The sequence below is a fragment of the Haliaeetus albicilla genome, chromosome 2 (assembly GCF_947461875.1).
Source record: "Haliaeetus albicilla chromosome 2, bHalAlb1.1, whole genome shotgun sequence".
NCBI classification, from domain to species: domain Eukaryota; kingdom Metazoa; phylum Chordata; class Aves; order Accipitriformes; family Accipitridae; genus Haliaeetus; species Haliaeetus albicilla.
Window position 1 is genome coordinate 60313019 of NC_091484.1, and position 18000 is coordinate 60331018.

General features: G+C 39.4%; 1 protein-coding gene across 5 annotated transcripts in view; it reads left to right on the top strand.

Moving 5' to 3' along the window:
• Positions 1–14984, top strand: part of MLLT10 (MLLT10 histone lysine methyltransferase DOT1L cofactor) — a 135286-nt gene extending 120302 nt beyond the window's left edge. For 4 of the 5 annotated variants that reach the window (XM_069776736.1, XM_069776708.1, XM_069776726.1 and 1 more), the window contains 7 exons: positions 118–272; positions 2150–2338; positions 2742–2830; positions 2956–3317; positions 10072–10174; positions 10958–11170; positions 13330–14984. In XM_069776736.1, the coding sequence (XP_069632837.1) occupies positions 118–272; positions 2150–2338; positions 2742–2830; positions 2956–3317; positions 10072–10174; positions 10958–11170; positions 13330–13398 (1180 nt within the window). In that variant the 3' untranslated portion in view covers positions 13399–14984. The remainder of the gene's footprint in view (positions 1–117; positions 273–2149; positions 2339–2741; positions 2831–2955; positions 3318–10071; positions 10175–10957; positions 11171–13329) is intronic. The other variant, XM_069776717.1, reaches the window with a different exon arrangement.
• The last annotated feature ends 3016 nt before the right edge of the window (positions 14985–18000 follow it).

Consider the following 18000-nt stretch of genomic DNA (forward strand, 5'->3'; position numbering starts at 1 on the left):
AGGTAAGAAACTTCAACAGCCTTTTACTAATATATAATATATATTATGTAATATATATTAATATATAATTTCTTTCCATCCTTTTCTTTAAACAATGAATTGCAATATTTTCAACAGATCCCCTGTAAGCAGCTTGCAGATTCGCTATGATCAATCAGGGAACAGTTGTGGGGAAAATTTGCCCCCAGTAGCAGCCAGCATAGAACAGCTTCTGGAGAGGCAATGGAGTGAAGGACAACAGTTTTTGTTAGAGCAAGGCACCCCTAGTGACAGTAAGTACTCACATTCTGTTTATTACTGCTTTTGTTAACTGTGTTGTTCAGAACTGCCATTCAGTAATTGTCCAAGAATTTAAAAAAAACTTATTTTCTGCTGTGAATAGAAATATAACTGTAGTGTATAATTGTAACATAGTTCCTAATGCAGCACATGGCTTCAGTAGATTACAAAGAGTTCTCTATAATTATCTACATTTTTATGGATGGGGAAATTGTGTCATGCAAGAGGAAGTGACTTGTAGATCCAGCTGGTTGGTTGCAGAGCTTGGAAATGAATTCTGGACTCTTAGATCCACTACTGTAAATAGTATAGCACAGTTCCCCAGTTTGCTTTATATTGTGTGATATAAATTGGCATAATAATTTTTAATCGTTACATTTTTCATTTTTTAAAATATAAACTGCCTACTTCTGTTGCTGTTTTAAAAAAATACTTAAAATGTTAGGCAGGTGTCCTACTGGGCTTTCATAGGTTTATTATGTTCTGTGTTTCTCATGAAATTCTCAAAGCAAGCAAATAATTATTTTCTCAAGTTAGGTTTAATAGAGTGGAATAGTCCAAGAATGAATACATTAAAAGCATAAGTGATAAGTAGGTCACTTGGATCTCCATATTCAACAATATATCAGTATCAAAGACAATGATTGAATACGTTTAAAAACCATTTTTTTTAATACCAGGTTAGGGTTTGTGTTATATTTTACTGAACATATTCTTCTCGTTGGTAGTGTAAAGTGGTATCTAGTTGGTATTTTTATGAATGGTATCCTGACAAAAATGCTAATTGTGAGGAAATTCATGCAGGGATAATCCTTTAAACATGATAGCTGGAGGACAGGTTTAGCTAAGTCTTATTGCATCTCATTTGGGCTCACTGAGGGTTCCTTTGTATGTACTTGAAGAGGAGGGATAAAAGCTAAATCCTTGGGAAATGACCAGATGTGCCTATGCCAGTAGACTTATGTCTGTAGTAGGCCCAGAGGTCATGTTAAACAAATACAATTTAGAATTAAAAAAAAAATGGCTATCCCTGTGGCTTTACAGTCACACTCTAGTACTAGTTGGGAAATCCAAGTTCTGAAACCAAATCGGAGTTTGAGAAAACTGTGCTTAGTAAAAATCAGGTTAGTACAGAAGATGATGCCCTTTTTCTGCAAAAAAAGGGGTGGTAACTGCAGTGCTCACACAGTGCTCCCTGCTGGGTGATTTGTAGATCGCCGCTCAAAGCAAATGAGAGCTCCTGCTCGCAACAAGGTGTGTCGTTATAACTTCACGTTGGATGACATTTTTTTCATTGTTTCTGTAAGTTTATGATTCACTGCACAAGGCCTTAAAGCAGAAAACCTCCCTTTTCACAAACTTGTGAATGTTGTTGGTTGGCTGTATTGTTAGTTGAATGCATATTTGTCAACCTTTTTCTGTTTTGATAATGTTTAAAATTTCTAATACTGCAGCTGAAATGGATTTTTTTTTTTTCCCCCCAACTATGCAATGAACCTGTGCTGCTAAAATAATACTATTTTTATATTCTGGTTTGGGGATAAGTTATCATGTACTGCTGTTTCCTTAAAATTAATGTCAGCCCTAATCATGTAGCTTCATCTGTATTTAAGCCAGGGTGTAGATGTATTACAAAATCTCTATCACACGCTATGTACTTTTTTCTGCACTTTAAATTACACAAAATGATCCTAAACCTTTCCACTTAAAGTCAAATTTCTGTAATGTATTTCTCAGTAATAATTTTATTTATATTTTTACATATGACTTAATGCTAGTCTCAAACTGTAGCACAGAAATAAAAAAATTGAAGATGTTATTCATTCTTTAAATGTGGTTATGAGAGATAACATATGCATTTTTACCTTAGTTTTAGGAATGCTTAAATCATTACACCAACTTCAGGTTGAAAATAGGCGGTTAGAAGAACAGATAAAGAATCTAACAGCTAAGAAGGAGCGGCTTCAGCTACTCAATGCACAGCTTTCGGTGCCCTTTCCAACAATAACTTCAAATCCTAGCCCTTCTCATCAAGTACATGCCTTTCCAGTACAAGCAGGTAAGTAGAGGAGAGTATTAAAGTGTCAAAGTAATTCGAACATGTATTTATATGAAATATCTATTTCATCCACATATGCCATTGATGGGAGATGTATATACATGTAGGATGAATATCGACTAAGTATTTGTTGATGTGTTTAAATGTTTAAAAGTCAATTGGAAGATTTATATGAGACATTACTACTTGTTTCAGTGCAGTTTCTTTTTTACTTCAGTCTGGAGCACATCTGTTTGAATCTGTTGATTCACCAAGTAGTTAATATTTTACTATTCAGCAATGATTTTAAGGTTGACTTTACATTTTCTGTGTTTACCTTTGACATTAAAGTAATTATTCTGAATCTTTTTACATGTTACAGAAATTTAACCACTGTGTGTTTTTTTTGAAATAATTACTTTAGCACCTAGCACTGATTCCTTGAACAGCAGTAAAAGCCCTCATCTGGGAAACAGTTTTTTACCAGACAATTCTCTTCCTGTATTAAATCAGGTAATTTTTATTTGTTTCTTCTAAACTTAAACTTGTTACAAGTTAACTCCTCATAGTCCTTGCATTGTGCTGTTAGGTGAAATTTTATGCAGCTGAGGGGGTTTTGTTGTTTGTTTTTACACCAGGAGATAACCTCCAGCGGACAAAGCACCAGCAGTTCATCAGCTCTTTCCACTCCACCACCTGCTGGGCAGAGTCCAGCTCAGCAAGGCTCAGGAGTCACAGGAGTTCAACAGGTCAATGGTGTGACAGTGGGGGCACTAGCTAGTGGTATGCAGACTGTAACCTCCACCATTCCTGCAGTGCCTGGTGTGGGTGGAATAATTGGAGCACTGCCAGCCAGCCAGCTGGCAATCAATGGAATTGTAGGGGCTTTAAATGGGGTAATTCAGACCCCAGCAACAATATCGCAGAACCCTTCTCCTCTCACTCATGCAACTGTGCCACCCAATGCAACGCATCCTCTGCCAACCACGTTAAATAACAGGTAAGAATTTGCTGATTTTATGTTTTTCCTGGTAGTGCCTGCTGTTCTTTAGTTGAGCTATATTTTTAAACCGTCTTATTCAAAAGGTACTGTTTCTTCCTTAGCCTGTAATTGCCAAACTAGGTTCTGCTCCTGATCTGTGAATGAAAGTAAGAAAGCATTTAATGGAAGCACAAATAGTTAAGTTAAAGAAGAGATGTTTTCTGTTTAGTTTTTGCGAATCCTAGTGTCCATTTATTCCTGTTTTTTTAATCAAGTCACATTCCCAAACAAATGTAATTATGTAAATGTGCTTCAGCTCTTTTTTTAGTTCAGAAAACAATATTCTTTGTCCTGCCAATTGTTCTTTCAGGATTAAAGGAGCACTGGAAAAGCTACCATTTGTTGCAGTAAGAAGGGGGGAGGGGGAGAAGGAGAACAGTATATGGTCATGTAATTAAAGGTGTAATAGGCATAACTAACCAAAGTAGTAATACAGTTGCATGGTGTTTTCAGTTCTCTGCATCTGACTCCAAAGACAACAAAATTAGTTTTTCAAGTGGTGTTCCTAAGGATTTTTTTTTTTTTTTTTTTTTTTTTCATTAAATGCATCAAAAGATCCATGCTTGAGTATTTGTAACAGCCCTTCCCCAAAACCAGGCATCCTCAGCAGCATAAACTGCTGCTGCTTGAGCTGCAAGGCAAATGGGTAACAAAAGGAGACAGCTGCTTTCCAGGGAGGGGAATGGACTGCTTGGTCTGGAAGTATTTTGGGATGGAGCAGAGCCTGGGCTAAGTCATTCTCCCTGCTCCCCTTCCCCCCACCCCTTGTATTGTCCTCGCTTAGGAAGGAGAACTACAGTTCTATGTAGAAAGAAATGCCTGCAAATAGGGAGTGGATTACTTGTCTTTAAGTAGAGTTTATTTTTGGAGATTATGGTGGATTACCCACCAAAAAAGGCATATGTGATTGGAATGATGCAAGGGATCCCTAGTTTTGTAGCTTCTTTTTCCAGTTTCTTTCCTTGCTGTTCGTTTGGCAGCTCCTGAATATTTGTGTACCATATCATTCTGTGGTATTGCTTCAATAGGCTCATAAAACCCGATACTTTCAAGTGTATCCTGTTGTTTTCATGTGCTATTATACTTTTATGGAGGAGGTTATATTTTTTCATATTTTATATCATATATGAAAATAAAATATCACAGGTTAAACAAAAGACATTTCGTTAATGGAAAGTTTTCTTCTCCGAGTATCAGAGGTTTGCTGAAAACACGAAATGTGAAGAAAAGTGAGAAACACTAGACAAAATCAATAATATTAACCAGTTGTATAATGCGTTCCACTTTCAGGTAATGCCAAAATATACTGGTCGTGTTGCTGTTTTCTCATATGATTTTGTTAATACACAGATTATTTATTTCTGACTCTTTATATTGCAGAAGTTTTTTTTTGTTGGTGTTTTTTTTTTTTTATTAGCCATCAGAACTGCTATAACTCTTGAGTGTGTAGCCTATTAGTAAGCTATTCCAGTTCACACAGAATACTGCAACTAGTATCCTGTTCATAAGCCCTCATTCTGACTTTTAGCATAGTCTGGAATACTCCAATGATTCCCAGTTTTCTGCTACAACAAGCTTATGAGGCACAACTCTGCCAACATTTCCATTTCTCTATTTCTGTTTTTTTCTGCACTGCTCCATCGATAACAGTAATTTAAAATTAATGTTTATATTAAATTTTAAAGTGCACTTTTCATGCAATTCTCTGCTTTATTGAGCTCATCCAGATGATTTGCTGGGCCCCCTTCCTTTTGAGGTGTTTCACAATTGCCCCCATTTTTTGTGAGTTTTCAGTATTTCTAATTGTGTATTTAGAGGAAAAAAGTTCAGGCCGAGAAAGCACTAATGCTAATCAGTGCTAATATTTTAGTAATGACACATACATTCCTCATTACTGTTTCTTCCATTACGCTTCAGTGAAAAATATGAAAAAACTTCTGTTACTGGAACTAAGTTGTAAAGAGGCTCTGGGATGACTTTGAATGAAGGGGGGAAAAAAAAAGTATTTTCTACTGGTTGAGATTATTGGTTCTAAAACTGTATGGAACACTGTTTATTCCTGCTACTCTTAGTTCAATGCTGTTTCAGTGGCAACTAGCTGACTATTTCTTTAATGTTAAATGCCTCTAGGTATTGGTAACAAGCACAGGCAGGCATGGAGGTTTGCTGTCATGCTATTGTGAGCTCTCTGAACCTGCTTAGATTGTATGGTGGTGATCAAGTTTGGAGGTGGTTTAAATCATTATTCACAAGACAATGGAAAGCCACATGAGAACTGAGCCCTACTTTCTAACTTTTGTGTGTTGTTCTGTAATTAAAAGACTTCCCAGATGTTCCTGTAAGTTGCTACTTACAGTAACTTCCCAAGCTTCAGAATCTGTTCGGACAGTTTCATTTGAAAAATAGCTAGATTATTCACCAATACATGAAGACTTCTTTATGCATATTGTCCTTATTCCTGTGAGCTCTTTAACTGTGGGACATAGGGAGGTGAGAAAACACTGATTTGCACATTGCTGTTTGGGGGAGTTTCAAATTGTAGGTAAAAGAGCCTGCATTCATTCGGCAGAGAAAAATAGTTGATCCTTTTCTGGGAGAAAGATGGCTTAATACAGATTGCTAGCAACCGGGAGATTAAGTGATTTGAGGAAAAAGATAGGATTGTTTCTTTACATTCTCGCAACCAGAGAAGACTGTAGGATGGAGAGTTTCAGACTGATCATATACCTTTTAATGAGAAGCTAAAAAGGATTAAATTTACATTCTAAGCTGATCTGGTTTAGAGAAAGCTCTGTGGTGAAATCCAGAGAACTGCCTCTTCTGGGAAGCTCAGGAGCTGCAGCATTTTGTCTTCTGCAGTTAGGTTTTGTTTCTAGACACTTAGATCTCAGCTGCTGGCTGAGGGTATTTTCGTTCAAGTGCCAATGCAGAGCAAGAGGGAAGGCAGAGCAGATAAAGAGAAAGGAGAACAGCAGCAGAAAAAAGAAGTGCAAAGGTAAAACATGACATAGGAGAAAAGAAAGAATGGGGTAAAAGAATGAAAAAACAGTGGAGAAGATTCATTCCAGTATAGAAGAATACAGAAAAAGTAAGGTAAAGAGAAGAAGGAAATAATGGTAATATTAGTCAAACTGAAGGTACTTATTTTTTGCAGTTATTACAAATATTTTTGATACAATTGAATTTAAAGCTGTTTTAAGGAATTTCAATTAATAGATGAGTGTCATCATTTGAAAGTCAAACACATGCGCAGTTCTAGCTTATGTTAGGCCTGAGTTTTGCTGTTGTAGCTCAGGAGGAAAAACTAAGAGTTTCCTTGGATAGGTGAAGTGTCATCTCTGCTTTCATCAACAATCAAACAAATATTGCTAGCAGTTATTGGGGAATAAACAGAGCGGTGTTATCCATTTTGTGTTCTGCCACATTAAATCTTTGGTGTGTACGTACCTGGAATATTATGTGCAGTTCTGATTATGCAGTTTCAGAAAAGGATATAATACAAGGGAAAAAACAGCACAGCAAGAATAATCAGACGCAAAATGGCTTGCACAGGACAAGGGTCAGTAGAATTGACTTTTTGGCTAAGGACAAAGACCATTGACGAGGTTTGCGGACCAGGAGAGTAGCAGAAGTGATAGTAATGAATGTTGTGAAGTAGATGATGGGAAATCATAGAATCATTTAGGTTGGAAAAGTCCTTTAAGATCATCAAGTCCAACCGTACACCTAACACTGCCAAGTCCACCACTAAACCATGTTCCTAAGCACCATGTCTACACGTCTTTTAAATACCTCCAGGGATGGTGACTCCACCACTTCCCTGGGCAGCCTGTTCCAATGCTTGACAACCCTTTCGGTGAAGAAATTTTTCCTAATATCCAATCTAAACCTCCCCTGGCAAAACTTGGTCATTTCCTCTTGTCCTATCGCTTGTTACTTGGGAGAAGAGACCCACGCCCACCTTGCTACAACCTCCTTTCAGGTAGCTGTAGAGAGTGATAAGGTCTCCCCTCAGCCTCCTTTCCTCCAGACTAAAGGACCCCAGTTCCCTCAGCTGCTCCTCAGAGGACTTGTGCTCCAGGCCCCTCACCAGCTTCGTTGCTCCTCTTTGGACACACTCCAGCACCTCAATGTCTTTCCTATGGTGAGGGGCCCAAAACTGAACACAGGATTTGAGGTGCTGCCTCACCAGTGCCGAGTACAGGGGAATGATCACTTCCCTAGTCCTGCTGGCCACACCATTTCTGATACAAGCCAGGATGCTATTGGCCAGTTTTTTGCCTAGCGAAGTGTACGCCTGTCCAAGCCATGAGCAGCCAGTTTCTCCAGGAGAATGCTGTAGGAAATGGTGTCAAAGGCTTTACTGAAGTCCAGGTGAACAACATCCACAGCTTTTCCCTCATCCACTAAGCAGGTCACCTTGTCATAGAAGGAGATCAAGTTGGTCAAGCAGGACCTGCCTTTCATAAACCCATGCTGACTGGGCCCAATCACCTGGTTGTCCTATACGTGCCATGTGATGGCACTCAGGATGATCTGCTCTATGACCTTCCCCAGCACCGAGCTCAGACTGACAGGCCTGTAGTTCCCCAGAGCCTTCTTCTGGCCCTTCTTGTAGATGGATGTCACATTTGCTGACCTCCAGTCAAGAGGGACCTCCCCGGTTAGCCACGACTGCTGATAAATGATGAAAAATGGCTTGGTGAGCACTTCCATCGGCTGCCTCAGTACCCTTGGTGGATCCCATGTGGCCCCATAAACATAGTTTTCCCATTCCCTATAGGAGCTAATAAGTGTAGCCCAGCACGTGTTTCACATAGCATTGAGGCTGTCAAATGAAGTATGAAACAAAGTTTGCGTTGCTTGCCCTGTCCCAGCAGTAGAGAATGGTGATGATATGGGTATTTTCATACTGGCTGGTTGATACAAACTAAATGTCAAAGTGATCACAGAGCCGGACTACAATATGCAAATACTATGTCCTAAAGAGCTAAATGATTGTAGCCTAACTGTGTGGATTTGTGGCTGATTTAAGTTAATTTAATTCCTTACTACCAATCACACCTGGCAATCCTGTCATCTTGTTGGTCATTGTATGCACACCTTCTTGCTGGTACTAGTGCTTGTGAATTCACACAATAACCTCGTCTACATTAATAGATAATCTTTCATTGTGTTTTGTATTGGCTTAGGTTTCAGCTCAGTTCCCATGAGATGCAGCTCATTGTGCAAGACCTAGAGCAAGGGGAGGGGACAGAAAGGTACAGCTGAAAGGGAAATACTTAACCTTTCAATAGCAGGGTAAACCTATCATGAAACTACACAATAATTGAATGGGTGTTTTAAACTAGTAAAAGCTAACACTAGTACCGAAAGAATAAATCCAGTTGTCTTCCTGGTCTTCTGTTCCAAGCCCACCCTTGTTCATGCTGTTGTTCTTGCAGTGAACTGGCATAGTTGAAGAAACCCTTTATTTTCAGACCAGTTGTCAGCTGGAACAGTTCCCTGCCTGTTGTGGTTTAGCCCCAGCCAGCAGCTAAGCACCATGCAGCCGTTCACTCACTCTCCCCCACCCAGGGGGATGGGGGAGAGAATTAGGGAAAAAAAAGTAAAACTCGTGCATTGAGATAAGAACAGTTTACTAGGACAGAAAGGAAGAAAATAATAATAACAATAATAAAATGACAATAATAATAAAAAAATTGGAATATACAAAACAAGTGATGCACGATGCAATTGCTCACCACTTGCCGCCTGATGCCCAGTTCCCAAGCAGGGATCCCTCCCAAGCCAACTCCCCCCAGTTTATATACTGGGGGCATGCTTATATACAGTTTATATACTGGGCATGACGTAACATACCTCTCTGGCCAGTTTGGGTCCTGGCTGTGTCCCCTCCCAACTTCTTGTGCCCCTCCAACCTTCTCGCTGGCTGGGCATGAGAAGCTGAAAAATCCTTCACTTAGTCTAAACACTACTTAGCAACAACTGAAACCATCAGTGTGTTATCAACAATATTCTCATACTGAACCCAAAACATAACACCATACCAGCTACTAGAAAGAAAATCAACTCTATCCCAGCTGAAACCAGGACACTGCCCAATTTCCTAAATAGCTGCAGAAAATTCTATGTAGGCATGAAAAGAGGGACTGGGAGCTAAGTAGTAGGCAAGTGCAGAGGCAGCCTCCTTCATTCCGTGGCAGCATCAGTTGGCCCACTTCAAGGCTGAATGTGTTTGCTAAATTACAGACGAGGTATAGACAAAAGTGATAAGATTTGAATATAGCAAAAGATGAGAATTAGAAGGAAAACAAGACAAAGTAAATGCTAATGAACAAAATACTAAAGGTTGGCAAGAGCTGTCTTATATTATAAAATGTGGCCTTTCTGTATAAAGTATTTGAAAAAAATGTAGAAATGGTAATTATTATCTGAGTTTAAAGTAATGTGCGTGTAGTAGACTTAGGTTACAGGCAAGGTGTTGCTGTTGCTCAGCATAAATGAGATGGGTGGTGGTGGTAATGTCTAGGTATGTATCAAAAACTGCAACTGGACAGACAGACTATTTAATATTTGACAGTATGCAATCAAAATGCTAAATAGGAACTGTCTGTTCATATATATCTTTTCTTTGTTTCAATGGAAAGCTGAAGTAAAAAGTTCCCATACTTTCATATAAACTACAGTATTACCCTGTCAAACCCTACAGTGCCTCGGGACTAGGATTACTTCCTGACCAACAGAGACAACTTCTACTCCATCAACAACACCAGCAATTTCAGCAATTACTAAGTACCCAGCAACTCACATCAGTAAGTTTCCAGTTAATTATGATTTATTCCTGTTATATTCTAAGGCATGGATAAACTCCTCAGCCTAATATAAATACTAGAAATGTGTTTAACTTGATATTACAGGTTTTGATAATTTTTTAGTTTTTCAGTTGCTTCAACCTTTTTGGATGATAGTCATGCCAAATTACAGGATATTACTGGGCTGTGTGTATTGCTAGAAGAATCATTGCCTAGAGCCTTCAGTCCCATTTTGTCCCGTGTGGACATGGTGGCTTGTCTCTCTCAGCATCAGCTGTGGGCAGCAGAGTTTGGGACCATGGATGGATTCTAACAATATCCTAAGCTATTCTCCAATTCCAGTAGGACTCTAGAAGAGATTTTTGGGTATCATCTCATGAGCTGTCTTTGCTCTGCCTTGCAGTGTTCATATAGGCTATTATGTTACTGGTTTAACTATTTGTGTTGTTAATTGTGTAGTTTTAGTACTTTGACAAACGTGGTTTGATATTCTCCTCAGGTCTGTTTCTTCTGATACAGGCCCGATGAAGCCAGCAGGCTTAGCTGAACTTCTGTGGAGCTACTGATTTCAGGAAACTTTATAGGTGCTTTCTTTCCTTTCCCACAGTCTTGTGGAACTTCATTAGTTCCCTGATTAGTAACCTAAATTAGCTGGGATTAGGTTAAGGGTTGCACTGACTGAAGATTTGGATAAGCAAGAACCCAGAGAGGAACTATTTTTCAGTAACTAATTCTTGATTTTTATTTTTTTTTCCCCTCCTCCCTCTCCTCATATTACTCAAGGAACAACATCAGGCCCTTTTGTATCAATTAGTACAGCAACAACATCACCACCACCAACACCATCAGTCTGAAGTACAGCAATTGCAGATTACTGGAGGAGCACAGATACCCATAAACAACTTACTTTCAGGCACACAGGCTTCACCACTTAATGCAGCTACCACCAACCCATTTCTTACAATTCACGGAGATAACGCAGCTCAGAAGGTGACAGTAAGTATATTTCTCACCTCGTTTTCAATGTAGTATCTCCATAAGGTAACTAAAAGATAAGCAGCAAGTTATGTGCCTGTATTCAGAACTCAAGGATGGTGGATTTTTTCTTTATTTTCTTTATTTTATTTTTCTTGAGCCTTGGGCTGCACTTGAAGAGGTTCAGAACTCTGTGAACTTGTAGTCACTTACACCTAACCTGTCTGCTGCACACTCCTGTTTCCTTGGATCAGGACACCAATACAGTGACCCATGCCTTCCTCTTGTAATTACAACTGCAGGCCTAGTCCTCCTCACCCCAACCTTCTTCCCCAACTTTGTGTCCACTATTTTGTAGATCATTTCTTTTATCACCTTACTTGAAGAGTTTGTCCTGGCCAGGCCTCAGGCACTGTGGAGCTGCAGAGATTAGTTGATGAGTTGAGAGATGAGGAGCCTGTTGCTGGGAGGTGAAATATGTATTAGGAGAATGGTCTATGTCTATCCTGGTTCTGGCGTGGGAAGATGAGGCTGTACACTGGGAGGCTGAGCAACTCCTTTGCTTGATAGAGTAATAAAACCTTTCCTAGACAGGTAAGGAAACAAGACAGATTTTTCTGGCAAAGATGTTCCATTGCCTTCAGTGTTTGCCTGTAACCTCCACCCCCGAGACAGGAATTCTTTCTTCAAGTATTCAGAGAATAGGCTTCATTCTCTAAGGGTCATACAATTAAGGTAAGAGAGGATGAGAAGGGAAGGAGCATGTGGAACTTGTAAAAACAAAGGATGAGTGGAGCAGGAAGACAAAGTTCCAGTATTCCTTGGAGAAGACATCAAATGGCAGTGGTAGTGAAAAAAGGGAAGCTTGTCTGCAACAGCAGGCGGGAAGAGTGTGGGGCTAGATATTGGTCCCCTCTCTGCTCCCCACCCCCAAAGCCCTTAGCTACTTTAGGGGCATGGTGGTGGAGGACTCGGGCAGCTGGGCTTTTGTGGTACTTCCCAAACATAAGGTGAGTCACAAAACATAAATGATGAATTTTCAAGACAGTTTTCCTGGAAACAGCTCCCTTCCATTCTAAAACACAAGCATTTACTTTTATTAAGCTTTGTGCATGGTCGTTGTCACTTTCCAGTTTGGTCTGTTGTTGTGATGTTGCAACTGCACTACAAACTGCAGGACTCCGGTAGGATCACGTTCTTTCCTGGTCGCTGACTGTCAGAGCAGCAGCGCTCTATCACAGGGGTTTGCTCAGTGCCTTGCCTTCATTTAGAAATGTTCACAATTTGTTCTAGTATGTTTAAAATTTCTCTCCCCTCATTTTCTAAAAATTAGTAGTGAATGGAATTGAGACCTTATATTTGGTTTGCATCAGAACAAATTATTCTATATGTGACCTTATTTTGAATTTTTTGAAATGGCTATTACTAGGTTTGGACAGCGTGACTGGGCAGCACTAGTATATTTTACAAATACGCTGTTACAATTTTAGTTTTTGTTCTTACAACAGTTAGCTCTAAACAATTCCAGGAAATCTCAGAACATCTTTTGAACAAAACCCTTAGGAATATGTTTCTTTTGAAATTGCCTTTTTTTTTTTTTCTGTTAAGGTTAGAATTGAGACATTGCATTGAATGTTTTAATCTCATTTCCAGCTGGAACAGGTTTTCAAGCATTTCTGAATGCTCAGTGAATGAGATGAGGTTTTTGCTCAGTCCTGTTCAGTACATGCAGGAAACGGCTTTGTAGCAATTTATGAAAGAAAGATAATTGTGACAGGGCAAAATGGAAATTGTATTTTTATTCTGATGAAGTGTAGATTTCAGCCCTCTCCAGTGGATAAAATGTAGCAGAGGTCACCTGGTATTTGTCTTGACCATCACGCAGTTCTAAGGAGAGGCCAACAGCCAGGAACAGCAAGTCTTGTTGGAATGAAAGTAGAAGCAAAATTGGTGTTTTCTAATGCCAGGTGTGATGACCTTAGTATGAGCTGCTTCAGTGTAGGATTCATCCTTTAATTACTCTTTCCTTTCCCACTTTTTAATTCTACAATACATGATTATTCTTTACAATGCAGAAGTTACTATTTAGATAGCTCTGGTTAAACGTGCCTCATCAGCTTTGTCATTTGTATGAATTTGATTTTACTTAACTCTGTATTTTATAATCTGATTTTTAGAAGTATTTTCTCTTACACAGAGGCTCAATGATAAAACTGGACCAGTTGCGTCAGAGAAGAGTTGACGTTTGAAAGATACTTGAGAACTGCATGTCCTGCTGTTATAGCACTTCATCTGGCTGCAAACTGCAGTTTTCCTTTCTGCAGATTGAAGAAATGTAACAAGGAACTCCTACTGCACAGCAAAAGGTTAATAATTTTCATAAGGATATTTTTGGTAGGCTTTCATTTGCTTTCTTGTTGCACTAAAATGGACATACTTTTTAATGGTTCAGACTGTGAAGTAGATAAAACTCTGCAAACCATAATTATTTTGTCGATATGATGGTACTAAGTACAAATTCAACCACAGAAAAACATACACTTGACTCTTCAGTCATAATCATATAAATTTAAAGGCTAGTAAACTGTCTGCAATCATGTGTTACTTTGGTTTCAGAGCAGTAGTTTTAAAAAACAAACCCTCCCCAACCCTACCCAGTCTGATCTTCTGCTGCAGTTGCAATATATCCTTTTAGACTAAGCTTGTAATGGCAGCCGGGACTTGATGTTTGTCATTTCTTTTTTATGCACCTGTTTTGAAACCTGACTCATAAGGGAATCCACTTCTGAACTTTTTATTCCTTTAAATTCCTGTTGTTATATAGTGGGAGTTTTTCCCGAGTAAGAATTACAGTATGGAATCCAAAGTTTATTAATTTTGGTGTAGGTTTTAGAGTTCTGAGGTTTTTAAAGGAGCCGGTTTGGTTCCAGTGACAAAGTTTTCTTACCAGATGAGAAGGCCACACTGGAAGAAGTATGTGTAGTGTTTGGCCTAAACCAAGTGCCTGTTGCTACCTCCATTTTGTTGAAATGGCTGCAAACAGCTGATCATGCACTAGCCATGTCCTTGTTAGCAGCGGGAATATTCTGTGTTGCACCAGCAGCCTTGTTATTCTGCCTTTACTAGAGGTGTTTATACCACTGTAGATAGCTCAGGCAGATTGTTACCTGGGTCACTTTTCACTAATAAATTACCAAAAAAGTGAGTTAATATTTCCCACTAAAATTTACCGGTGGTTGAAACGGGTGAACTTGTGTTACAACACTTCTGACAGTAGCTGATTTCATGGCGTGAGTCTATGCAGTATGGTGAAGGATAGTTTAAATGGGGGTAATGACCACTAATCAATATTAAGGTGGGAATTATTAGAGGAAAAGACCCAGCTGTAATTAGACCTCCACTGTGTACTTATTTGGAAGAACATGTTAATTCTGCAATATGTTTCTTAGTTAAACATTGCACAGTTCTTACCTCATTTCTGTAAATAAAGTTTTGTGAATCTGTTTTGTATTGTGAAGAATTCATAAGAAAACATTGATATTTTGATTTGTAATATTTCTAATTAGTAGATTTAATTGAAAAGTAAAAATAATTTATTTTTATATGTTCTGGGGAATTTTTTAAAAATGTCGCAAATCACTTTTGTAGATACTTTACAAAAGTAAACCAGTGGTTTATTTTACTTACTCAACCCACTGGTGGATATTCTGTAACAATTTGTACAAAAGGTAAGATGGAAATGTGCTGTTATTTTGACTAGATGTAAAATTCCAAGTGTATGAAAAGATATGTACAAAGCTTTTGTTAATAAACTTTAATAATGTTTATAGTTGTATACTGCTTGTGTGAAAGTGAGTCTTGTAGAAGAATTGAATATTTCTGTTAACATCACATGACAGGAAGGATTTCAATTGTACATGGCCACTAAAATTTATTACAACAAATTTTTTAAAATGTTTCTCATGTAAATTTTTGCTTTCACAAGCACAGGTAGGGCTGCAATACCGTCCAGGGACATTTTTGCTTACTGGGTGCAAATGTCGAGTTGCAGCCCTGTACCATAGTCTGATGTCAGAGTTTTTTCTTTCATCCTTCAGAGAGAAATTACTGTGAAGTGACATGAGAAGGAATGAGCTGTTTCTCTAAGGGCCCCAGTTAATTTTTAAACAACTTACAGAGACCTCTGTGGAGATGGGATGGGTTCCTTATCTACATGGTGCCTGTGTTGAGGTGGATTGAGGCCTTTGGTTGTTGCTGTAATTTTTGTACTGTATTTTCTGTAACACCAGCTCAATGTTTTTTCCAGGAATTTGGCTTATTGTCCATGGAAGGGTTGGCAAGCACATAGCTGAACTCCTGGTCTTTTATTTCCCAGGCAGCAAGGAGGAACTTGACCCTTCCTGTACTGTCACTTGAAGATAAAATGTGAGGTTTGTGCTAGTACAGGTTTTGGCAGACAAGGGATGCATTATGGCTTCCTTGCCATTTTTAGCCCCTTGCTAGTCAGGTGCAGCCTTGGGCTGAGACTAGCTTTTGGAACAAGCAGCAGGAGGATAGTGTTGCCATAGGCCTACGCCATTTGTATATTATTCCATCTGCTCAAATCCTGAGGATTGAGTATTTTTGTTTTATTTTCAAATGGGGAAAACTGGAGTCCTGAGAGAGGAAAGGTAAATGAGCAAGCTCAGAACTAACAGCAGGGGAATGTGAAACATCATCTGGCACAGCTAGGGGCATCACTAACCCCTACCTGCTGAGTGGCTCCTTGGTCATCAGGGCTAGAAAAAATTCCCTGCATTCTAGGGGTAGTTAATGACTCTTTCATGCTGAGGTGGAGAGGCTTAGAAGACAAGGCATTTCTACTGACTAAACCTATACACTGTCTAGATAAGCTCTAGAACTGGGTACCATCTTTCTGCTGGCTCTGTTGGGCACTGGCTGTTTGTTAGTCAGTGCTAAGAAGGGAGAGTATATAGCACTATATGCTGGGCCACTAGAGTTACACTTCCTACTGCTAGGCCTGTAGATGGAGGGAAGAAAAGCCCAATATGCCCACCAGCACAATGCCTCCAGGGAATCCTGAGTGTCCCTTCCACTGGTGTCATGGACTCAAAGGTTATGTTACTGCTGCTTTATTCACGGACCTAAGCTGAAGCCAAAAACTTTACCTGGTAGACATCATCTTGCTCATATTGGAACAGTACCACAGAAACCAGTAAAAGTGGTAAGCCCTGCTTTTCCTTGTGTGTTTCTTTGAGAGGGACTGCCTAAACTCTGGTATCAGTCTCCTGGTAAGACACAGAGAAGCATGAAAGGGGTAAAGTTGGAAATACTAGTGAAAATGTCAAATTCAGGACATTCTTAAAATCGCAGCTTGTTAAGAGGTTGGTGCCAGAAGCCCAGGACAGCAGTGGATGTTTTACCATATGCACAGTCCTGATGGACCAACAATCAACAGCAGGGAAATAATGAAAAGCACAGTTCTGACATCCGAACAAAAATCCAATTCACTAGCCCTTTAAAGAAAGCGATGACATCATGTGAGAGGGCCAGATGCAGGCAAAACCAACCTTGTTTCAATGATTTTGCAGATCCTGACATCAAAGATGATGGTCTGTGGCTGATTTGGCACCAGTTCAGCAGAAGCTGATACTGCCCTCCCTGTGGAATGCCAAAGCAGCTAAGTAAGTCACTGGTTACTGAGCTACCCTCAAATGCGTCGGGAACTGCTCCGGCCTCAGTGTCACAAGAGCAGCACAGACTAAATGTGCTGCATTTCAGAAGAGTTTTGTGTTAACGGGCTTTTGAAATTTCTGCTGTTTTTTCCACCAAAATCCAGCTTCACTGACAACCACAACACACCTTATGGCTTACAGGAGCCAACTAATTCTGGACAGCCTATGACTTCTCAAACCCTGGTTTTATCAACTTTAGCCATTCAAGCTGTGTTAGCAGGAGCTACTCTTCCAGCAATAGCATTGTGTGCCATTTAACTGACTGATTTTCTGGTGCCTGTTTTTAATAAGCTGCACTAAAAATCTCACTGTTGGTTCTGCCTAAAGGACAGGTCTTTTAAAGTCAGTCAGTCAAACACTCAGTGTTTCCATTGTCATCTCATAAAGAGGTCACATTGCAAAATCTTCCTTGAAACAGCTTTTTTTTTTAATTAATTCATACCCTGACAGCTGTAAAGTTGAGAATAATTAATACAGTCCAAACATTTAGAGCTACAGGACAGTGCAGAACAGCATCTATTAGTCTGTCTTCTAGAACTAACCTAGCCTAAATTAGAGCACTGTTAACCTTTATAGCATCTCAAACATATTCTACTCATCCACTTGTGTATAGTTGTCAGGCTATAATTGTATGAAATTCTGATGCTTTATAACTTGGCATTTGGACTGTATTTGTACAGTAACACTGCCCTCCCCGGCTAGCCTGCCGCAAATGCCCCTTTCCATAGCGTTCTGCCTAATCCCATCCACAGGGATGTGCAAAGCTGCTCAAAAGAGACTCGGCTCCAACTCATTTGGGTGCAAGTCACAGTACAGAAGCTTCAGCATAGACCCTCTGAGACTGAAACCTTTTCATGCACAAAGTTATAGTGCAAAAGGCACTTTGAGCTACAGCTCACAACTGCCCAGGAAAGAAAAAATATTTTGCTAGCAGGCAACTATTAACATTACTTAAATGAAATCTGCATTCCGTGTTAGAATGAAAGTTGGAAGAAGCTGCTTAAATCCGAAGCCTAGCGTGACCTTGACTTTCATGGACAGAAAGTTTTAGAAAAACTAGCTTTGGTGGTGGATACCAGAACAGTGAGAAAACAAAGCCCAGCTACAGTTTACCAC